This window comes from Tachysurus fulvidraco, chromosome 12, assembly GCF_022655615.1.
Source record: "Tachysurus fulvidraco isolate hzauxx_2018 chromosome 12, HZAU_PFXX_2.0, whole genome shotgun sequence".
Classification (NCBI taxonomy): Eukaryota; Metazoa; Chordata; class Actinopteri; order Siluriformes; family Bagridae; genus Tachysurus; species Tachysurus fulvidraco.
Genome location: NC_062529.1, coordinates 25,873,473 through 25,898,449, shown reverse-complemented (window position 1 = coordinate 25,898,449; position 24,977 = coordinate 25,873,473). Strand labels below are relative to the sequence as shown.

The following is a 24,977-nucleotide window of genomic DNA, read 5'->3' as shown; positions in this document are numbered from 1 at the left end:
GCCAATCAGAACACTATATACTGCTCTCAGCCAATCAGAGTTAAACTTAGTTAAATACTGATGTTTCAGATGATCTGTTTTAGTTCCAGGAGTCTCAGTCTCTCTCTCTCTCTCTCTCTCTCTCTCTCTCTCTCTCTCTCTCTCTCTCTCTCTCTCACACACACACACACACACACACACACACACACACACACACACACACACACACACACACACACACACACATACACACACTGTGTTTGTTAACTCTGTTTTAAGGATTAATGGCTATTTGCTAGCTAAATCATTATTCTTAGTCATCATAGCTGACTCAGAGCTCAGCCACCATATTTTTCTGTTGCCTAGCAACAGCATCTGTATGATAGTTAAAGTAATACAGCTAGTTAATCTAGCTGACTGATTCTGCTATCATATCATTTAGCTTACTCAAGCTGCTAGAATGCTTCCTTTAACTGCTAGCATACTTCATATAACCTACTCCAGCAAAGCTACAGTAGCACACAAGCTGCTAGCATACAGCATGTCATTTAGCGTACACAAGTCCACACTCCAGTTAGCATAATGAATCTGCAACAAATGTTCATTTGGCTGATTTATACTGCTCGTGAACTTCATGAGAAGACTGAAGCAGCTAGAGTACTTCATTTAGCATCTACTAGAACAGTGTCATTTAGCCTTGTTAAACAATAGTTCAGAATTGTGTCGTATAATTTTGACAGCCGTCTCTTGTGTAACAGCACGAATAAAGTTAACATGATTATCGTGTCTTCTTCCTCGCCGTGTCTCTGTTCGATTTGTAGCGTCTGTCGCTGCACTAATAATAAATTCCCTCACACTGAATTCCTCACTGCCACAAATCTGTCTCACACCTTAAACCTCAAATCATCTTCATGAGCTCACTGTCCACTGGAATGACGATGTCGTGCTACAGCGGTCTTCCTCACTCACACACACCAGCGGTCTACACGTGCTAAACCTAAAATAGACTCACTTAAATATGCTAAATTCTTAGGTAGGCTAAACTAAGTAACAGTTTAAGTGGACTAAAATAACTATGTTAGTAGTTTGAATATGCTAGTTGTTGGAGTAAAGTTAAATAAGGTATGCTACATATATATATATATATATATATATATATATATATATATATATATATATATATATATATATATATATATATATATCAGTATTATACACATCTGTAAATTACTGTTTATAGGAATAGCCATATATTTTGTTACAGCACAGATCCTTCTGTTTAAAGTTCAGTTTATAGTTCAGTATAAGTATAGTATATAGTATAGTTATAGTTATAAAGTTCAGTTTATAGTTATATTCATCTGTATATTATGTTCATAGCACACACACATCTCTAAATCACTTCTATATTACCACTTTATTTAACTTATTTAATGTAAACACTGTGTATCCTGCACTTGCTGCTATTGCACTCTGGTTAGACCTCAACTGTATTCCGTTGCCTTGCACATGTGTAATAACAATAAAGTTTTCTCGTTTTTACTGTAGGGTTTGAGTTGATTGTGTTTGTGTGTGTGTGTGGGGGGGGGTGTGTTTGTGTGTGTGTGTGTTTGTGTGTGTTTGAGTGTGTGTGTTTGTGTGTGTGTGTGTATGTGTGTGTGTGTGTGTGTGTTTGTGTGTGTGTGTGTTTGTGTATACTAAATACAGTTTGTGTGTGTGTGTGTGTGTGTGTGTGTGTGTGTGTGTGTGTGTGTGTGTGTGTGTGTGTGTGTGTGTGTGTGTGTGTGTTTGTGTTTATGTGTGTGTTTATGTGTGTGTGTGTGTGTGTGTGTGTGTGTGTGTGTGTGTGTGTGTCACCATAACACAATCTGAACCAATCTGATGTATCAGTAAACACAATACTTCAGTAAGACACTTCAGTGACAGACCATTAAAAGAAAGTTATACCGAATTTTTCAGATTTCTTTTAAAATGACTGTCGATCTGAACAGAATTCTGTTTTTATTTATACTGAATGCATTTTGTTAAGAAAAACAACAATGGCACCTTGATGGAAGAATTGTGACATCTGCCCTGAGTTCAACACGGTAAAGTGTTGATTATTAAATAAACATGTGATTATTTTATTGTACAAACAGATGATGCTATTAATAAATAAACTATATATCTGAATAAGCAGATTTTTATTTAGTAAAGTTTATTTAATAAATTAAAATGTAAAACTGCTGATTATTTCAAATTATTTCATTTTATCGTTACATCTTTATTTTATTTAAATAATTAATATCTAAAAAACATCTCATAATTGCAGAATACTATCAATTGCTACTTAATTTGATAAATATACAATTATTTATGGAATATAGAGATGATTCTAATGATTAACTCACAAGCACAAGACTCTTAGTTAAACAGACCACTATTTAATAATCAGATGATCATCAATCCTTGAATTTACCACATGAGATGAAATGAAATATCTTAAAAATTATTATTATTATTATTGTTGTTGTTGTTGTTTGTTTGTCACAGAAGTGTCTGTTGTATTCATTTGCATGTTTCAGTCTCACATCTAAACCTCAGAATTGATATCAGATTAAATTCTGTATTCTCTCTCTCTCTCTCTCTCTCTCTCTCTCTCTCTCTCTCTCTCTCTCTCTCTCTCTTTCTCTCTCATTCTTTCTCTCTCTCATTCTCTCTCTCTCACTCCTCTCTCTATCTCACTCTCTCTCTCACACACACACACTCTATCTCACTCTCTCTCTCTCTCACTCATTCACTCTCTCTCATTCACGTTCTCTCACTCTCTCACTCATGTACACTGTGGGGTGTTAAATCCTTTTCATTGCTGCACTCACTTTTATTTTTTAATCCTTTTTCCTTCAAAGCACAAAGTCCATTTTTTTCGTCCTCACATATAACGCATAAAATTGGTTATAATAAAGAGACAGAAAATGTAAATAAACGTACAAAATAATCCAGTATACACACGGTGTATTTTATAGAACATGTACAGAAGAGACGCTCCGCCGGTTTCCGTTGTTGTTGTTGTTGTTGTTGTTGTTGTTGTTGTTGTTGTTGTTTACACACATGGTCGTTTCGTCGCTGCATAATTAGAAATGTGGGTAGAAATGTGGACTTCATCAACCGTATTGTTTTTTTTTCAATAATAATTAATAATAATAATAACAATGATGATGATGATGATGATGATGATGATAAGTCATTGTTTGTACTGCGTGAAAAGTTAATATTCGACTTTGTTGTAAAGATTGTACAAGGGTAGCGGGGGTAGATTACTTCCGGGGTAGTAGAGAGGCGTCGGGAACGCAATGGAGCGCGGCACGGGAACGCGCAGCAACGAGTTCTCCCGCAGCACGAGCGGGACGCCGACCAGCGCGTGCGCGGCGGACGCGTGCGCAGCGTTGGCCGCCTCGAGCTCGGCGGAGATCTGCCGCTTCCATTTGTTCCTGCGGTTCTGGAACCACGTCTTCACCTGGGTCTCAGTCAGCTGCAGGCTGGAGGCCAGGCACGCGCGCTCCGAGCTGCTCAGGTAGCGTTTCACGTCGAACGTGGACTCCAGCTGGTACACCTGACTGCGCGAGAACACCGTGCGTGTCTTCTTCTTCGCTGCGCTTCCTCCTCCTGCACCTCCACCACCACCTCCTCCTCCTCCTCCTCCTCCTGTACCTACAGTCTGCTTCTCCGCTCCCTCGCGCTGCTGCTCCACGGACACGGGAGATACCCGACCGCACGAGCGCTCCCTCTCCCTCTCGCGCTGATGCTCATCCCGGTAATCCGGTAATAACGACTGCGCCAGGTGATGATGGTGCGCGCGATCTATCTCCTGTCTCGGGAGAAGACTTTTAGTCGCACCTGCAACAAATAAGATGAAAAAATTAGCACAAGATAAAAAAACAAATAAAACCGCCAATAACTATTTTAATGTATGCTTTATAATATAATATAATATAATATAATATAATATAATATAATATAATATAATATAATGTTTTGTATATATTTCACACACAAAATGAAAACATAATTATTAATGTACTGTTCTATAATCAATGAATATTATAAGATAATAATAATAATAATAATAATAATAATAAGAAGAAGAAGAAGAAGAAGAAGAAGAAGAAATTCAAATCATTAAATTGAGTCTGATTGTATAGAATTGTGATTTTATAAATCTTTATTACAGATATTTACTGAATTGAGTTTATATAAACAGAATAAATTATTGTGTTATGTTTGTTATGCACGAATATGTTATATATCTCTTTATATTGATAATTTATTGGGGGAATTATACGGAATTATATTATACAGCTTGATTCTGCATAATATACAGAATCCTGATTCCTGGAAGGTTCTCTGTCAGAAAAAGGTTCTTATCCTGGAGTAACCCTTCAACCCTTCAAGGACGTGTGTATATATATATATATATATATATATATATATATATATATATATATATATATATATATATATATATATATATATATATATATATATATGTGTGTGTGTGTGTGTGTGTGTGTGTGTGTGTGTGTGTGTGTGTGTGTGTGTGTGTGTGTAGCTGTTTAATAGTTTTATTTTGTATTATGTAACATGTAGTTGTTTTTTCTTGAGAGGTCCTTGTACTTGTATGATTCTTTGTATGTATGTATGTATTGTGCTTATGTATGGCTGCTACCTTGGCCAGGTCTCTCTTAAGAGATTTTTGATCTCAATGAGACTTCCTATAAAATATGTAAATTAATTAACATAAATTATGAACCTCTAGATACTACTTTTAGTACTTTAACATTATTACTACTATGATATTACTACTAATATTATATATACCTTTAATAACCAGTATATACCCTAACTTCTGTGATCTACGCTGAACTTTTTCTAAGTCCTCCATATGAACTGAAGAACGCTGCACATATGATTCCTCTGTGTTGCTGTGAAGGTGCTCTTATTATTTGTACCCTTTGAAATGTATCTTATAACGTCTTCATATCTTTAGTGAAGAAGATTTAGTGCTACATGCACATTTATATATTAAAGATAATCTACAAAATGTTCTAGACTGAAGAGAACCACCACAGTGACCGGTTTAATAGTCTTTTTTTTTTTTTTTTTACTGTGTATATAGTTTTAGAGGCTACAATAACTGTTGCTAGTATTCTCTGATAGTATTATAATTTTATTACAGGATGTAATAATTGTATCCTGATATATTGTTGTTTTATGATATAAAAATAAAATTATAAAATTATATGTCCTACTGCCAAGTATTGTGGTAGAGTATAAAACCAGCTATTGTGTTTTACTGTATGTTTTATTAACATTATATATAATGTATTACACAGAAGCATTTTATAATTTTTTCTGCTACATTATGGTTAAATTCTATACGTCCAGACACACACACACACACACACACACACACACACACACACACACACACACACACACACACACATTCATAATATAATGTAATCCGATAACGGGGATTTTCCGAAAGCAGCACTTGGACCGAAACCGGGAAATCAGGAGCGCACGCGCGTTAATTGATTTCGCAGTGTTGTTGTTTGTGAACACGTGTGTGTGTGTGTGTGTGTGTGTGTGTGTGTGTGTGTGTGTGTGTGTGTGTGTGTGTGTGTGTGTGTATGTGTGTGTAGGGTTTAATATCGGATATCTCTGCTGTGTGTGTGAGCTTTGAGAAAGGAGCGTGTTAAAGCCCACAGCTCCATGCAGTCAGAGCGCACAGTAAAATCAGCCTCCATTTAACGCTCGATTGCGGAAATGTGGCGCCACTAATTCAATTATCAAACTCGATTAAATTCAGCATAACGCGGGGAAAACACACACACACACACACACACACACACACACACACACACACACACACACACACACACACACACACACACACGCCGTGTTAATGAGTCTGACCTCTCACCTGCTCTGATTAACATCATGATGAATTAAAAAAACACGTTGGAGGGAATTAGTCAATCCCACTCACTGTGATCGCTTCTTTTCTGTTAGAGATTTACATATTTATCCCACTTTCCTTTATATAAACCACATGTTCCAAAGATAAACATCAAACTCTTCACTTAAAATAAACCCCAACTCTTCTAGTAAAGATGAACACGGAAATAATGAGACATTTCAGCTTATGGAATCTGTGAACTATTATTCAGTTGACTGCATTAGCATATTTTATAGACATATATACCTGTAAAATATTCATATTTTATTTATATTTGTATTTTTATTAGGTCCTATTAATAATAATTAATAATAACAAATAATTGACAAGAATTTCCTAAAAGTGGGATGAAAAGATTAGGCTACTATTATGCAACCAGACTTAAAGCCTTTTCAATTATTATTATTATTATTATTATTATTATTATTATTATTATTATTATTATTTATTTTTAAACATTATTATTATCATCACAACCAAATTATTTATTTTGCTTTTACTTTCACCGACACAGATCAGTCTCTATCTTATCTGATCATTTAATTTAATTGATTTCACAATATCAAAAATACTAATTAAATGTGAATATATATATATATATATATATATATATATATATATATATATATATATATATATATATATATATATATATATACAAAAGAAAAAATGAATACAGAACTCATCTGCACTTTCCTGGAACAGGAGTGGAACACTGGTGACATTAGTCTGTCTTTGTACATGCTTAGGTCAATGTAAAGTATCTTTTAAATGACTGCAGATACATAGTAGTAGCTTAAGGGCCACTTTAATTTGAACCTTTAATTCGCTTTTAAAACAATAATTTAAAGATAGTTGATGAGCAGCTTTCATCGTAACGCACACAGTGAAGGTACAGAATATATAAAAGTGCACTATTAAGCAGCAAAACACTTCAGTTTCCAACTTTTAGCCCATAGACTAATGTAGTTTGGGAGAAAGGTATGCATTACTGAAGATATTTTAAGAAAGCATGTATACTTAAAGATAACCCCTGCATCAAGGTTTCTGGATATAAAACAACACAATAACCTTTAAAAATTCCCCCTCAAGAAAACCTTTTTTTTTTTTTTTTTAAGTTAAATGTTTTTAGCTCCTACATACAGACCCGAACACGTTCCTACCGAAATGAATTAACTGCAGCAGACAGAAGTTCACCACTCGCTAATAAAAAGTTTAAGAATGAAAACACATCGGCTTACCGATGCAGGGGAACGTGAGCGCGCGGTGCCGGCTGCACGGTTCCGGAAGTCCCGGCTCTGAGCAGCAGCAGTCCGTCGCGTCCTCCGCCTCCGCTCCACTCGCCTCATCCTCCGAGCAGGACACGGACACCGAGAGCGCGCGCTTCCGTGGGGTCGCCGCCGTAGGACTCTTGTTATCCCCGTCCCCAGAGCTTCCCGTGTCGGCCGGTGCGCCCAGGATGGAGCGGATGGTGAAGCTGGAAACCGGAGCGCTCGCGCACTTGTCCTGCGAGTTCGTGCTCATTCTCACCTCATAACAAAAAAAAGGAAGGAAAAAACAAAACGAAAAAAAAAAAAAAAAAGCCAACAATGTAAAATACCGGGAGGCTCAGACAGTTGAGGATAATCGGTTTCACGACACTAGAATAACTAAATCAGGGCCAAACGAATCGGATCCATGTGTAATATCTACATTAGGCTACATTTAACGATATAAAGTTGCATGTGTGTGTGTATAAAAATGTGTGTGTGCGTGTGTATGTGTGTGTTTGTGTGTAGAAGTGTGTATGTGCGTGTATGTGTATGTGTGTGTGTATGTAAAAGTCGCGGCTCGTGCAGAGTGTGCATTCCACCCCCGGTTCGCTCGGCTGTCCGCGCGCTCTCCTGCTGCTCACCGGGCGGGTGTAACGCGCGCGCCCTCATTTGCATGTCGGTAAGACCTCGTGCTGGCCAATCGCGCGCTGAAACCGAGCCCGGAAATTTCACAGCGTTCAGGTAAGACTGAATAGAGAAAAAATTACTACGATACTTGAGGACATTCTCACGCCAGCTAAAGAAGCGGCTGGATTACAAAACAACAACAATAAACTACAAGAACAACACAAACATGATCAAAATTGTACATTTAATAGCAAAAGTACTGAGGATTCCTGAAACCTATCAACAAAATAAATCCTCACTTCTCTAATGACGCTACACCTTACACAATATCACTCAGGCGACAAATCAGCAAAATACATTTAATTAGTTAATAATTAGTTTATTCCGTGAATTAGTTAGCTAGAAACTTTATTTTACGCAGTCGTGACATAACTGTAGGCCTTTCACAGCTTATGATTGGAGAATTCAAAGCATATATGCAAATAAGCATATTTGCATGAGCCAGGAGTACATTATAAATAACAAAAATGCAAATCACTTGCATACTTAAGATAACATCTAGCCTAGACTTATGTAAACTCACATTACTTATTAATAGACTAAAAGAATCAAATATTGTGATTATAATATTAATATTATTGTGTTTGTCATGAATATGTGACACTACAGCGGAGATGATGGTCTGTTCTAGCAGATAATTGTATATGGTTGCGATAATAATAATAATAATAATAATAATAATAATAATAATAATAATAATAATAATAATAATAATAATAAATGCATTTTTCTTTATTCAAAGACTCATCATCATGACTCATAACTGATTAATTCATTGGAGGGTAATTTGCCCCGCCTCTTCACGTTAACTCCGCCCTCTTTCCTTATGTCCTTCGTCTCTTGTTAGCACGTGCCACTTACATTTTGCTCCCATAGGAATATATATATATAAAGTCGCAATAAAAACAAAATGCATTTAAAGCCCTGTTCATGAACTTTAGCGCGCATGCGCATGCGGTTGTATAAATGCGTGTTGTATAGATTATATTATTGTGTTTTACATTATTATTTACATTTGTCAAAATTTTGCTAGTAATGGCGCATTTCTGTTCAGTCAACGGAGTGTGTGTGTGTGTGTGTGTGTGTGTGTGTGTGTGTGTGTGTGTGTGTGTGTGTGTGTGTGTGTGTGTGTGTGTCTGTTTTAGCTCACGCTCATCCTCCAAATCTTCAGCTATGCAAGCTTTCAGATCGACGCTATCGATGAGATTTATTCATTATTGTTATTGTTATTATAATAAATCACACCGCGCGGCTGCTGGACAGATGAAGGCGCATTTAATCCGAGCATCAAACATCAATAAGTGATATTAAACACGGAGGCGCGCGCATGATGATGATCTATGAGTGGAGAGAGAGAGAGAGAGAGAGAGAGAGAGAGAGAGAGAGAGAGAGAGAGAGAGAGAGAGAGAGAGAGAGGTGAAACACACACACACACACACAGAAAATGACATCAATATGTTCAATAAAGTACAAACACTGATGATGTTTCGATTTTCATTCAGACAGAGAGAGAGAGAGAGAGAGAGAGAGAGAGAGAGAGAGAGAGAGAGAGAGAGAGAGGAGAGAGAGAGAGGTGGCAAAAAAGAAAGAGAAAGACAGGAGGCAGACAGAAAGATCCTGAGAATTTTACAGAGAGAGGGAGAGAGACAGACAGACAGACAGACAGAGAAAGAGATATGGGTGATGGGGTGCAAGAAAAATGGTAAAGGAGTGATAAGAAGATACAGATGAGTTCAGTAAATGACTGGAGAAAGAGAGAGAAATGAATGATTCAGGCAGTTAGAATTCTGGCAAATAGAATTGCTTTTGTAGCGTATAGACTAAAAGAAACAAAGAGGAAACAAATAGATAAAGAAAGAAAGATAAAAAGAGTACAGAAATGAGAAAGAGAGAGAGAGAGAGAGAGAGAGAGAGAGAGAGAGAGAGAGAGAGAGAGAGAGAGAGAGAGAGAGAAATGAGGAAGAAAAAAGGATGAAGAGATCCAGGAAGATGCTAAAGATTTTAAAGGAACAGAAAAAAGACAGATAGACAAAGATAAACAGGGTGATAAGGAGAAAGGTGAACGAGACAGGGAAAAGGTGAAGAACAACAAAGAACAAGAAAGATAAAGACGTATAGAGAAAGAGAAAAGAAGAAAGCATATATATATATATTAAAAAAGAAAGTGTGTGTGTGTGTGTGTGTGTGTGTGTGTGTGTGTGTGTGTGTGTGTGTGTGTGTGTGTGTGTGTGTCTGTGTCTATGTGTGTCTATGTGTGTCTGTGTGTGTCTGTGTGTGTCTGTGTGTGTCTGTGTGTGTCTGTGTGTGTGTTTAATGGTTTTTCAATCTGGTTCTCTGATAGATTCATCAATTCCTGCAGGAGAAATTAACCAACTCTTATACACACAGACACACACACACACACACACACACACACACACACACACACACACACACACACACACACACACACACACAAACTCCTCTGCACCTACCACACTCCTCTACAACTCACTCCACTCCTCTACACCTCACCACACTCCTCTATACCTCACCACACTCCTCCATACCTCACCACACTCCTCTATACCTCACCACACTCCTCTATACCTCACCCCACTCCTCTACACCCATCCCACACCTCTACACCCACCCCACTCCTCTACACCTCACCACACTCCTCTATACCTCACCACACTCCTCTACACCCATCCCACACCTCTACACCCACCCCACTCCTCTACACCTCACCACACTCCTCTATACCTCACCACACTCCTCTATACCTCACCACACTCCTCTATACCTCACCACACTCCTCCATACCTCACCTCACTCCTCTACACCCACCCCACACCTCTACACCCATCCCACACCTCTACACCCACCCCACTCCTCTACACCTACCCCCACTCCTTTGCACCCAACCTATTCCTCTACACGTACCTCACTCCTCTACATCCCACTCCACTCTTCTACACCTACCCCACTCCTCTACACCGACCCCAATCCTCTACATCCCACCCCACTCCTTTACACCTACTCCACTCCTCTACATCCCATTGCACTCTTCTACACCTACCCTGCACTTCTACATACTCTTACTATACTCAAATCTTACACACCCTGCCACACTTTTTCATCTCTAATACACTTCCCCACACCCTGTAAAACTCCACCACACTCTGACACACTCTGCTGCACCTAAACATACCCTTATACCCCAGTCACACCATCCTCACACCCTGCAACATTCTTTATCCCCAACTTACACTCCTGGTGTTTTTCTTACTAATACTGTGATAATCATCATGAATTATTTTTATTGGTTAATAACATTATATTCACACTTCTTTTATTATTAGTTCTTCATTATTCCTTTTGCACTGAATATAAAAGGTTTGGGAGGGATTTGGGGTAACATTTGGGATGTCACTCAATATGTCTCGTTCTCAAGGGTCTTTGACCATTAAGTGTATTAACAGTTATATACAATACATTAAATGAGGTGTACTGGGCGGGGCATAAGCTTAACTACTTAACATTACATTACATAAAAATTAGTAGTCAGGTTAGGTTTAATGCACAGAGGACACAGGTGCATAAAATCAAGGGCACGTCTCAGAAGAGACTGTAAAACATGCTTTAACAGCTGTGTGTGTGTTTTTTAAAATTAAATTAAGCAACTTAATTGTCTTAAAAGTTTCTCAAAAGTTTATAAATGATGCTCAGTTTGATTAAACACCACCATGGAAATTTGTTTTTCCATGTGTTCAGATGGCTGCACTGTAAAAATGATTACTGCAGTGCTTTTTTACTTTTACCATCAATCTGATTTATTGTTTAACACGTGACACAAGACAGGAGTTTCTGCGTCATCAAATGCAAGAGCCAATCAGCTTCTAGTATGCAAAACAATATGAGCTGGTGTGTTTAAGTTTAGTGGATTTTTATGGGGATATTCATACAATCTGAAATGATCATACATTATGTGTATTGGAGTAGACCGAAGCAATGTACATTTAGAAATTGTAAACAGATTAATTTGTCAAATAACAAAAAAAAAAAACAAATCAGATAAAATATCAAGTGTAAAAATAATAAAAAATATATGATAACAAAGCGTTTGAATAATATTGGCTATTATTATATGCGGGTAAATAGGGCAAATTAACATGGATGCATAAACTGGAAAAAAGGGAGAACTACATTTTCAGTCTAATGGAGCGGACGGGAATCTGCTTTAATTAATCGATCGATTGATTCTTTCATTTATTCATTTAGTGATTCCCGAGTTGTTGCTTTTAGATAAAGCACTTATTAATGCTTTGACAGTATGTGTGTGGCCCGTGTGTAAATGTGTGTGCTGCCACTGTTACTAATACTAATAAGCGTCTTTCTGCCTCTTCCTGTCGCTTTCAAATGAATTTAAAGATAAGAAGAACAAAACTTTAACCAACAACCAAAAGTCCAAAAGATCAAATAACTTTAAATAACAACTGTCTTTATTGTTGTTTCTGTTGATGTTGTTGCTGTATTGTGTGTGTGTGTGTGTGTGTGTGTGTGTGTGTGTGTGTGTGTGTGTGTGTGTGTGTGTGTGTGTGTGTGTGGTCTATGAGTAATATTATTATGCTGTTTAAAAGCAGAGAAGAAAGTGAAGCTGTGAGCTGTAAACTGTCAGTTGGTGTTAGAAATTGACGCATTACCACACACACACACACACACACACACACACACACACACACACACACACACACACACACACACACACACCTGCACGCACGCACACACACACACAAATACAAACACACACACACGCACGCACGCACGCACACACACGCGCGCACACAATAAAAGGCTTAATAACATTTATTTATTTCACAACAGGAATCAGCGGTACAATAACAAAAACGTTTTACCTTCCATCTCTCTGTACAAAGCACACTGCCCTTCTTTCATATTTACATTCAGAACTGAGTTAATAACAATATGTCAACGTAAGTTCCGGTCGTTATTGTTGTTATTTTTGCTTATATATGTTGATGTCGATGCAAATGGAAACGCAGGTCTAAGTTTCTTTAAATTATGTGATTGTCCATTGAGTGAAATTTATGTTTAGAAATATGTTAGAATAGATAAGTAACACACAGTCCCTGTGATATTGCACTCGCGCTTAAACACACTCACACACACACACACACACACACACACACACACACACACACACACACACACACACACACACACACACACACACACAAAATGTATACATAACTAGAGAACCATTATGTAAACAAAGTCAGCTGCTTTTTATAGATGAGACGATATAATAATAATAATAATAATAATAATAATAATAATAATAATAATAATAATAATAATAATAATGCTTAGCCTCATCTAAAATGTATCGTCTGGTTCGGATCAAAACGGATCGAAAATTAAATGACAATATATTTATGTATATATATTTATAAAGATTTACATGTTGTCCTTTAATCTTTTCTATGCCAAAAAAAGAAAGCTTGTTTGTGTTTTACAAAAATAATTTCTTCATTCGTTTATATTTTCTCATTTATAAAAATTGTATTCAGTCTGTTTTTAAAAGAAAAACAATTAAATAAAGTCTACGTGCGTCTGAGCAGCGGTATGTGCGGTTGAGGGTAATAGAGCGCGTGCGGGAAAGCGAGGAGCGGCGTGGGCGTGGTGGTGCTCACGCTGGTCGTGATGGTGCTGGCGCTCGTGTGGTGAGGGCTCGCGCTCTCCGACGAGGCCGTAGCGGCCGCCACCCCCGTCGCCGCCGCACTCTCGTGATAAAGCACGGGCACGCGGACGATCCGCTGTTGGTGCTGCTGGTGAAGAGGATGCTGGTGATGGTGATGGTGGTGATGATGAAGGTGGTGCTGCTGCAGGCTTGCGGCCTCGAGCTCGGCGGCGATCTGCCGCTTCCACTTGTTTCTGCGGTTCTGAAACCAGATTTTCACCTGAGTCTCGGTGAGGCGCAGAGAGGCGGCGAGACCCGCGCGCTCCGAGCTGCTCAGGTAGCGCTTCACGTCAAATGTGGACTCCAGCTGAAACACCTGGCTGCGCGAGAACACTGTGCGAGTTTTCTTCTTACGGTGGCCTGCTTTCTTCTCCTCATCCTCTTCCTCTGCTTCCACCACCGCCATCGCCGTTGTCGTCGGTGTCACCCGCGCATTCCGTTTCCAGTCCTCCTCCTCCTCCTCTTCTTCTTCTTCTGCCTCACGAGCCGCAAATCTCTTTCGCTGTTCTGCGTCAGTGTCCTCGATTTCTTCCTCTCCGCTCCTCGCGCACTCGTCTTCCTCCTCTTCCTCTTCATCATCATCGTGCTCTTCCTTAGTTTCCAGGTCGGACCGGAACTCGGGGGAGTCTCTCTCTGAGCACGTGCTGCTTTTATCTGAACAAAATGCAACACAAAACAATTTGTATTTTGTACATGTTTAATTGTTTTGCAAAATGTCATAATTCCTTTCTTGATTCACGAGAGAGAAACCTGACAGTACTTTCTAAGTGTGTGTGTGTGTGTGTGTGTGTGTGTGTGTGTGTGTGTGTGTGTGTGTGTGTGTGTGTGTGTGTGTGTGCGCGGGCGCGCACACCCTGATTTAATCCTATATCCATTTCACTCTTTAAGCGCACTTAGTGCTTAGAAGACCTTAAATAGCTACTATTATTAAATAATAGACACACAATCATTTAGGTCTCTTCGCTTTGTGAAACTTTAAAAAACACGTCACAAAGGTTCTAGACAGATTTTTAGAATTAGATCATTTTTATTAGATAAAAGCGGGCTTTCGGAACAGAAAGTCATACGGACACTGATTATTGTTACACACACACACACACACACACACACACACACACACACACACACACACACACACACACACACACACACACACACACACACACACACACAGAGAGAGAAAGAGCACTTTGATTTGCCCTTTCACTATTTATTTGTTTAATCTTTTAAAAATAATTTCAGTGAAGTTTTAATTTTATTTTATTGAAGTTTTAATTTAAGGGCTAATTAAGTTTAAATGTAAGTAAAAAAAAACAAGTGTGAATGTTGCATTTAGATTTTAAAAGCACAAAGGTTGATTTAAAGCTTTATAATTCTTTCTCTCTCTCTCTCTCTCTCTCTCTCTCTCTCTCTCTCTCTCTCTCTCTCTCTCTCTCTCTCTCTCTCTCTCTCTCTCTCTCTCTCTCTCTCACACACACACACACACACACACACACACACACACACACACACACACACACACACACACACACACACACACTTATTATGCAGATGTTATGTGCCGGATTGTTTTTTATTCCATTACAAAAAATTATTTTAATACATTTTGTGGATTTTCCTGATTGATGATGATGATGATGATTATGATTATGATTATGATTATGATTATTATTATTATTATTATAAATAGTAGAAGTATTTATATTATATTATATTATATTATATTATATTATATTATATTATATTATATTATATTATATTATATTATATCGAGTTTACCTGCAGTGCTGTACAGGTGTGCGGCAGCTCCGGTGAGCGCGTGTGGAGAATACCAGCTCGCGCGCTCCAGGTACGCGGGCAGCGCTAGCCGATGCGGGTTGAGAAGCTCGAGCCGAGCCAAGCTGAAATCCCCGAAGCCAAATCCCAACCCTAGACCGACCCCGACCCCGAATCCTGCTTCCGGTCTCGCGGGTTTGGCCGGTTTGGGCTTCGTGTCGCAGCTCAGCAGGTTCCGGATGGAGAATGGAGAGTCTGAGGGAGAACCGCGCGGCTCCGGCATGACGACTGTGAGGAAGTGTCGCGGTGAGAGAAACGATTTGTGCTCACGGAGTTTCTGCTCGTGGATTTCTTTTAGTTTCTGTTTTTATTTAAAGTCCGGTAAAAAGAAAACGTCCTCAGATCGTTAAAAGACGGAGGGAGGAATGAGAGAGGAAAAAATGGCGAAGTCGCGGGTCATGTTCAGAGCGCGAGGGAAGTCCAACAAGACGGAGAGAGAGAGAATGAGAGAGAGAGAGTGAGAGAGAGAGAGAAAGCAGCAGAGTTAAACACACACAGGGAGAGAGTGAGGGGGAGAGAGAAAGAGAGAGAGAGAGAGAGAGAGAGAGAGAGAGAGAGAGAGAGAGAGGTCCTCCCTCTTCATTAGATTCGTCTCTGTCTCTGTCTGTTTTTAATAATAAGAAGAAGAATAAAAATAAGAATAAGAATAATAAGAATAGTAATCTATTGTAACGCATTTAAATCCCGATTCAATACGTAGTTATAATGTAATCGCTTATTTTTTTAACTTAACCTAATAAATTGTTTTTGTTTATGTTGATGTCTCTGTTATATTACAAGCGGGAGACAATTACATGTATTTATTTCTGCAACAATTATTTAAATACACAGTAACGGTATTATTTTTTTTCATAACTATATTACTTTCTTTTTGTAATAATACCAATAATAATAATAATAATAATAATAATAATAATAATAATAATAATAATAATAATAATAATATGACTTTAATTAATACTCTTTTTATATTATTGTTATTAATTACAAATATAATACTAGTACTACTACTACTACTACTACTACTAATAATAATAATAATAATAATAATAATAATAAAATTATTATTATTAGTAGTAGCAGTAGTAGTATTAGTATTATTATTAGTATTATTTGTGTGTGTGTGTGTGTGTGTGTGTGTGTGTGTGTGTGTGTGTGTGTGTGTGTGTGTGTGTGTGTGTGTGTGTGTGTGTGTGTGTGTGTGTGTGTGTGTGTGTGTGCGTATTTGTTTGTTAAAATTTGTGAACCAGATTTTTGTCAGCTTTTCTGTTCAGTATTCGTACAGTGTTGGTTCGTACGCGTTTAGAACCGTGTGTTAATTACACGAATTATGAATTGATATCAGCGCATTTTGCGCCCTCTGCTGGCCGTGATTTATTATAGCAGTCTCTGATATTTATGAATATTCAAAAAGTAAACTACATAAATGAAAATGGTTTGTAGCTCATGTCTAAAAAGATTTGTAAATATAAAAATCGTTTTCGCCATTTAATAATAATAATAGTAATAATAATTATTATTATAAAAATAGTAATAATAATAATAATAGTAATAATTATTATTACTATTATTATTATTATTATTTTTTTTTTATTCCTGAAGGAGATTTTGATAAAATTTTGTAGTTATGATAAATGTCCGAAAAGAAAACATGGAGCACAAAAAGTAGAGAAGAAGAAGAAGAAGAAGAAGAAGAAGAAGAAGAAAAGTGAAGGATAAATTAACAGTAATTATCTCAAACCCAAGGGGTCACGGTGGCTTAGTGGTTAGCACGTTCACCTCACACCTCCAGGGTTGGGGGTTCGATTCCCTCCTCCGCCTTGTGTGTGTGGAGTTTGCATGTTCTCCCCATGTTTCAGGGGTTTCCTCCGGGTACTCCGGTTTCCTCCCCCGGTCCAAAAACATGCATGGTAGGTTGATTGGCATCTCTGGAAAATTGTCCGTAGTGTGTGAGTGTGTGAGTGAATGAGAGTGTGTGTGCCCTGTGATGGGTTGGCACTCCGTCCAGGGTGTATCCTGCCTTGATGCCCGATGACGCCTGAGATAGGCACAGGCTCCCCGTGACCCGAGAAGTTCAGATAAGCGGTAGAAGATGAATGAATATCTCAAACCTCTCTTTGGGAACCTTTAATAGATTCATGTTGAACCCTTGTTGATTCCCTTATGGGTTTCAAGTAGAACCTGTTAACGAGGTTGAGAACTGTAAATTATTCATTCATTCATTCATTTTCTACCGCTTTATCCGAACTTCTCGGGTCACGGGGAGCCTGTGCCTATCTCAGGCGTCATCGGGCATCGAGGCAGGATACACCCTGGACGGAGTGCCAACCCATCACAGGGCACACACACACTCTCATTCACTCACGCATTCACACACTACGGACAATTTTCCAGAGATGCCAATCAACCTACCATGCATGTCTTTGGACTGGGGGAGGAAACCGGAGTACCCGGAGGAAACCCCCGAGGCACGGGGAGAACATGCAAACTCCACACACACAAGGCGGAGGCGGGAATCGAACCCCGACCCTGGAGGTGTGAGGCGAACGTGCTACCCACTAAGCCACCGTGCCCCCTAACTGTAAAATTAAACTCATTTAAATTAATGACTAATTTTTGTGATTGTTTTCATAGTTCTTAGTTTCTACTCTTATTATAAAATTTAATTTAATACCAACAAACAAATATATGTATGTGTGTAGATACAGTGTGTGTATGTGATTGTGTTTGTGTTTGTGTGTGTCTGTGTGTGCCTGTGTCTGTGTGTATACTGTATACAGTCTGTGTGTTTTGTGTGTGTCGGTGTGTGTGCGTGTGTGTGTTTGTGTGTGTGTGTGTTCGCCTGTGGTTTTGTGTGTGTGTGTGTTTGTGTGTGTGTTTTATGTGTGCATGTGTGTGTGTGTGTTTGTGTGTTTGTTTGTGTGTGTGTGTGTGTGTGTGTGTGTGTGTGTTTGTTTTTGTGTTTTTGTTTGTGTGTGTGTGTGTGTGTGTGTGTGTGTGTGTGTGTGTGTGTGTGTGTGTGTGTGTGAGAGAGATGTGAACTACATTCTAAAATACAGGACTGTGGAATCCCACAATGCACTGCAACAGGTTATTGAACAAACAATACAAGCTAGCTGTGTCCAGAATACCCATAATGCACTGCAGGGAGCCAGTCAGAGTGATCAGAGTCAACATGAATTATTATAGAAGTTTAAAGTTTTATTTATTTTAGATTTATTCAGTTTTAGCAAAACTCTCTCAGTCTTTGGAAATATCTCTACATCTTGCTTTATGCCTGTCTGTCTGTCTGTCTGTCTGCCTGCCTGTCTGTCTGTCTGACTGTCTGTCTGTCTGTCTGTCTGTCTGTCTGTCTGTCTGACTGTCTGACTGTCTGTCTGACTGTCTGTCTGTCTGTCTGTCTGTCTGTCTGACTGTCTGTCTGTCTGTCTGACTGTCTGTCTGTCTGTCTGACTGTCTGTCTGTCTGTCTGTCTGTCTGACTGTCTGTCTGTCTGTCTGGTCTCTCTCTCTCTCTCTCTCTCTCTCTCTCTCTCTCTCTATGTGTATAAGACTCTCTCTCTCTCTCTGTGTGATGGAGTGTGTGTGTGTGTGTGTGTGTGTGTGTGTGTGTGTGTGTGTGTGTTGTATGCATCTCGCTATGTGTATAAGACTCTCTCTCTCTCTCTGTGTGATGGAGTGTGTGTGTGTGTGTGTGTGTGTGTGTGTGTGTGTTGTATGCATCTCGCTGCTGTTAGATTATTTATTTGCCAGGGTTATAGTTATTGATTAGTGGTAAATGACGGATGGGGTGCAGGCTGGACGACACGCTTGGCAGCTCCTATCAGAGAGATGATAGTATTTCTGCAGGTTTGTTAAAAGCGGCGCTTTAGATCGGTTATAGCTTTACATCCATCACCGTCTAACGAGCCTGCGCAGATGAGAGAGGCCTCGAGCGCACGCCTGTAATTGCTCTCGTATTATATATAGATTTTTGTTTTGATATCTTGTGAGTTTTGTGCGTCTGCAGGAAAATTGTGATAAAAGACTCGGATAACGAGCAGCGGAGAGGGTGAGGAAGAGAGAGAGAGAGAGAGAGAGAGAGAGAGAGAGAATTTTTTAGAGGAAGAGTTTTCCCAGAAGAGAAGAGAAAGAGAGAGAAGAGAGAGGAAAGAAGGAGGAAAATTTTTATAGATTTTTTTTTATATTTTCCCACAACTTATATACTTTTTTTAATTTGTTATCTTTTTCGCTCACTCTCTCTTTTCTTCTCTCTCCTATAGCTATATTTTCTATTTCTTCCTCCCTCTTCTCTTCTCTCTTTCTCTTTTTTTCTCTCTCTCCCCCTTCTCTTTCTCTCTTTTTCTTTCCCCCCTTTGTTTTCTCCCCTTTTCTTTTTTTCTTCCTTTCGTCCTCTCCCTCTCTCTTCCTCTCTCTCTCTATTTTCCTCTTTTCTTTCTCTCCCCTCTCTCCCTTCTCCTCTTCTTTTTTTTCTTTCATTTTTCCCTCTCTTTTTTTCTTTTTTCTCTCTCTTTTCTCTTCTATCTTCTCTGTCTCTTCTTTCTCTTTCTCTTCTTTTTTTCTCTTTTCTCTCCTCCTCCCTGTCTCCTTTTTGGGGGTTTCTTTTTATCCCCCCCCCTCCTCTCCTCTCCCCCTTTTTCCCTTTTTTTTTTCTCTCTCCCCTCCCCTCCCTCTCTCCTCTCTCTTCTCTTTCCTCTCTCTCTCTCTCATTCCGAGATTTGTGTTAACAGCCACATACTTTTTCCCCCTTCCCTTATTTATCTTTTAGGACTTTCATCATTCTGCTTTTGTTACACTAATCACACAAACACCTCTTTGACCCCCAGTTTTCCTTTCCTTTTTTTATATGTTTAATAAAAACTGCTGCTTGTGAGTTTCCAATTTAAACCAAAAAAAAATTGCTGGGGTTTTAACTCACACATGCAAAATTCTCTACAGAGGAGTTATAGGAAATTACACACAAAACACACACACACCCACCCCCCCACCCCCCCACACACACACACACCCAAACCACAACACTCCCACCCCCCCCCCAAACACACCCACCCCCCCCCCCACCCCCCCCCACACCCCCCCCCCCCCCACCCCCCCAAACCCCCACCCACTTTCCCCCACACCCCCCCCCCACACCCCACCCACACCCCCCCCCCCCCCCCAACCCCAAAACCCTCCACACCTCCCCAAACCCCCCCCCCTCCCCCCTCCAACCCAAATCCCCCACGCCCCTCCCCCCCCCCCCCCCCTCCCCCCAACCCCATTTCCCCCCCAACCTCCTCTCCTCTCCCCCCCCCCCCAAAACCCCCCTACACACACTCATACACACACATACACACATACATACACATACACACACATACACACACATACACATACACACACACATACACATACGCACAGGGGTCAGTTTAATGTCCTGTTCAACTCCAGTGAGTCATTAAAGGCCTGAAGGTCACACAAACACACACACAAAAACACAGACACAGACACAGAAACACACACACACACACACTCACTGTAATACACACCGTAACACACACACTGAATTTGAGCACAGCATTTAATTTGTAAAGAGCTTGTCTGGCCTGTCCGTGACCCGCCCTTAATTGGCCTGTTGAAGATATTGATTGGCTGATGGATGACCAATCAAGTTACAGCTGATCAAATGGCAGTGATTAGCCAATTATTAAGCTTTTATAAGCCTAAAGAGAGACACAGTCCTGACGTCAATGTCATTTAGAGGACAAGAGACACTCTGTAGCATCCAACAGTCAGAACCCAGATCTTAAAGGGTCTGAGAGTAAAGTGTGTTCTGATTGGCTGACGATGTTGATCTCAGCGGTTCAGCAATGACAATGAACAAATAAAACCAATTGATACAAAACACTGAGAAGTTTAAGGACCTCTCAGCTCTATCACATCTCCTCTGTATATTACATGAGATGTTCGATTCACTTTTTACACACGTTTATATTCCTCTCAGCTCAAAACCGTGTCTTACCTCCGATCCGTCACAAATATCTAATATCTCAAAACGGTTGCTGAAAAGCTTTCTCCTTCCACCTCAGGCGTCGTTAGTCACTAAATGAGGCACGTCATGTGACCTCCGACCTCTCAGCCCGCATATTGATCTGTGCAGCTGGGCCTGCTGCAGGGGGACGAATTTAAACGCGACACACACTGTGGCCAAAGAAGTGTAAGAGGTCATTAATGACCCTTATTTACTTTTATGACAGAGATAAAGAGACTGAAGTGACCACAGAATGTGAGGGTCAGCGAGCCATTATTACCCAATTAGCATGATTAAGTGCTTTATCCAGACATATAGGTGTATATATATATATATATATATATATATATATATATATATACACACACACACACACACACACAACATATATAAACACTGCTTACAATTGAACCAGTTCGGCAGTTCAACGGCATTAATGCTCTTTTGCCCCCTTCAGAAGACAGCTGCCCCTTTAATCTGCTTATTTTATCCAAACTTGTTTGCAGCATCACAATATGTCTTTCTAAATGTATAAATCCTAAACCATTTCAGGATGCAATTGACTCACACAAGGTGCTATCTTCTAATTGAAGTGAATTGTTTGAATTCATCTACAGTACTAGTGTAAGTGAATCAATTGAAAAGTTGTTTTTTATTGAAAGTGAATCACTCGAGGGGTCGTCTATGACGAGTGAATCGCTTCTATATTGGGTCAATCACTGGTGAGTCATTTACTCGTCAAAGAAAAATCACTCATGGAGTCATTTACTAGAGTTAGTGAATGACTTCAATCATTGTCCATTACTGCAAGTGAATCACTTGAGGAATCATGTACTAATTTCAAATAATTACTCGAGGAAGTGGATTACCGAAGGAGTTGTCTATACTCAATATAATTGCTCAATGAGTCATTTATTTATGTTAATGAAACCATCAAGCAGTTGTCTTCTAATGTAGGCAAATAACTTAATAACTGCAAGTCACTCACACTATTAAACATCTCTTTGATTGATTTGCTTGCATTAGTAGATGACTCCTTTTATGAGTCACTCCCATAAGAATAGATGACTCTTCAAACAATTCACTTACACTGTTGGACAACGCTTGCAGTGATTCATTTTTGTTAGTAAATGACTCCTCAAGTGATTCACGTACACTCGTTGACACCTACTTGAGTGATTCACTTACAGTAGAAAGGTCTAAAACCTAATGACCGATTTACCACTATTTTTAAAAATCCATCACTGCGGCTCACAAGAAATTAGATCACACTTATTATTTTATGTGGTGTTCTGTCTCTCTCTCTCTCTCTCTCTCTCTCTCTCTCTCTCTCTCTCTCTCTCTCTCTCTCTCTCTCTGTATCTTTCTTTTGTATCTCTCTTTTTCCTCTTTCTTACTCTATTATATTCTCCTGCTGTTGTTCTCTCTGTCTTGTGAGGGCTCGTCTATCCTCTTTATTCTCTATTACTTTCTCTCTCTTTCTTTTCCCCCCAGGCCTCATTGGGCTCTTTCACTTAACACACCTGTTCAGGGTCTCATACACACACACACACACACACACACACACACACACACACACACACACACACACACACACACACACACACACACACACAAAATCCTGTAACGAACTGGCTTTAAGGCTTCCTGAAATGGAGTGAAGGAGGCGAGGAGGCCGCACAGGGGAAATAAGTGGCAAAATGTAAGTAAGCACAAAATAGTTTTCCATAAATAACAGAATGACAACGCGGCCGTAATGGCGTCGCGGGACTGTAAAAGAATATGTAGCCAATTTTTGTGCTATTAAAGCGAAATGGAAAGCAAAATATATAAGAGGCAGAGGGAAAGGTTGCACTGAACTCAGGGAACATTGGCTTTATGGCAGCGAGGGAGATTTAGAGGCTCTTTACAGCGAAGGAGGAGAGGAAAAGAAATGGGCCACACACGAAATCAATTTGTCGATAATTGTCTCACTTCTCTCTCCCGTGTGTGTATGTGTGCGTGTGTGTGTGTGTGAGAGTGAGTGTGTGTGTGTGTTACAGGTTCTGTTTTCCAGGAGCGCAAATTTGATTTGCACTTATGTTTTTACAAATAATCAATGCTTCATTTTGACTGGAAAAGAGCGCAGGAGAGAAAGAGCGAGAGAGAAACAAACGAACCACCAAAAAGAGCAAGATTAACATTTTCACCGTCATCCGAACGATTGCCTTCATCTAACTCTAACCTACGTTCACATTAGCAGGTGACTTGAGAGCGTGGTCTGTGCAGCCGTGTTCTGGGTTTGACGATTAAACGTAATAATAAATAACTCACTAATCAGCGTGAACATCAGTGTGATTACGTGCTACGTTATCAGCTTCGTGCTAGCTTCGATCTTGATTTAGATTAGCAACCTGAGCTTACTGTGCTAGCTACACACACACACACACACTCACCAGAGTCAGCAAGGATCTCTACTGCTTCCTTACAAGCTTTATTTATTTATTTCAGAAGACATTTCAGACCACATATGTGTCACGAGATTGGCCCGAGGAGTAGTAGATTATTAACACACTCATTTATACATTAGTGAACAAATTAGAGCTCGATGTTGCTCGTGTGTCGTCATCTGTCGCTCTGGCATGAGGAAAATATAATCACATGACCCTCACCACTGTCACCATCATCATCATCATCATCATCATCATCATCATCATCATCATCATCATCATCATCATCATCCTCTTTGTGTACTTGTTCCAGAAAGCCTCCAGAAAATTGGATGGACTATAAAATATCCCCCAAAATGGTGGTGAAGTTCACAGTCTGGAAAGTGACTTTAAAGTTTCCTGCAGCTTCTTAGTGTGTAACATATGGCTTGTCATCAGCTCCATAAAAGCACTAATTGCATTCTCCAGTGGCGATTGTGGAGAGAGAGAGAGAGAGAGAGAGAGAGAGAGAGAGAGAGAGAGAGAGAGAGAGAGAGAGAGAGAGAGAGAGAGAGAGAGAGGAATAAGGGCGTGTGAATTTGTTTGCGACTGATTTGTGGCGGTGTGGATATTTACGGCAGGAGAAATGGCCCGCTGCCCTCAGGACGCTCTTACAAATCAGATATGAAGCTCAGTGCTGTTGGGAAGAATAAAACAATGCTTTATGGCTCCGAAGAGGCCACGATGATGAGGAGAAAGATGAAGATGATGATGATTCTGGAATGAAGCCCTAATTTTTTATTCTGCCTCATATTGATCTTCAGTCTTCCTGAAAGCTCTGAGAATTGTTTTCTTGCAATATCGCTAATTTTATTTGTGTCATGTGATTGGTGGTGTGATGTCACAAGGTCTACACTCATGTGCTGAATTTGTCTGACCCACAGAGCTGCTGAATCCTGCTCTCTGATTGGTCAGAAGGAGTTGATTACTTCTCTCTAACAGTGAGTCAGAGGTAACGGTGTAACTTTAAGGTGTTTTACATTTTTCCTCTTTGCGTTTCC

At 39.5% G+C, this 24,977-nt stretch overlaps 2 protein-coding genes across 2 annotated transcripts; both read right to left on the bottom strand.

Annotated features, from left to right (window-relative positions):
• Positions 1-2,676: 2,676 nt before the first annotated feature.
• LOC113637069 (homeobox protein HMX2-like) lies at positions 2,677-8,197 on the bottom strand. Its single transcript, XM_027137494.2, has 2 exons — positions 7,222-8,197; positions 2,677-3,855 (listed from the first exon to the last, which is right to left on the bottom strand). The coding sequence occupies exons 1-2, from the start codon at positions 7,502-7,504 to the stop codon at positions 3,227-3,229; spliced, it is 912 nt and encodes a 303-aa protein (XP_026993295.2). The 5' UTR covers positions 7,505-8,197; the 3' UTR covers positions 2,677-3,226.
• A 4,555-nt stretch (positions 8,198-12,752) lies between these two features.
• On the bottom strand, positions 12,753-15,998 carry LOC113637068 (homeobox protein HMX3-like). The gene is made up of 2 exons (XM_027137493.2): positions 15,443-15,998; positions 12,753-14,317 (listed from the first exon to the last, which is right to left on the bottom strand). Exons 1-2 carry the CDS (start codon positions 15,720-15,722, stop codon positions 13,527-13,529), a joined length of 1,071 nt encoding a protein of 356 aa, XP_026993294.1. The 5' UTR covers positions 15,723-15,998; the 3' UTR covers positions 12,753-13,526.
• Between the last annotated feature and the right edge of the window lie 8,979 nt (positions 15,999-24,977).

What these genes read in the sequence shown, in the direction of transcription:
- LOC113637069 (XM_027137494.2), bottom strand. Translation starts at nt 7,504, where the DNA reads ATGAGCACGAACTCGCAGGACAAGTGCGCGAGCGCTCCGGTTTCCAGC. An exon ending in GCTCACGTTCCCCTGCATCG is followed by an intron (nt 3,856 to 7,221) that starts GTAAGCCGATGT and finishes TATTTGTTGCAG; the next exon opens with GTGCGACTAAAAGTCTTCTC.
- LOC113637068 (XM_027137493.2), bottom strand. Translation starts at nt 15,722, where the DNA reads ATGCCGGAGCCGCGCGGTTCTCCCTCAGACTCTCCATTCTCCATCCGG. An exon ending in ACACCTGTACAGCACTGCAG is followed by an intron (nt 14,318 to 15,442) that starts GTAAACTCGATA and finishes CATTTTGTTCAG; the next exon opens with ATAAAAGCAGCACGTGCTCA.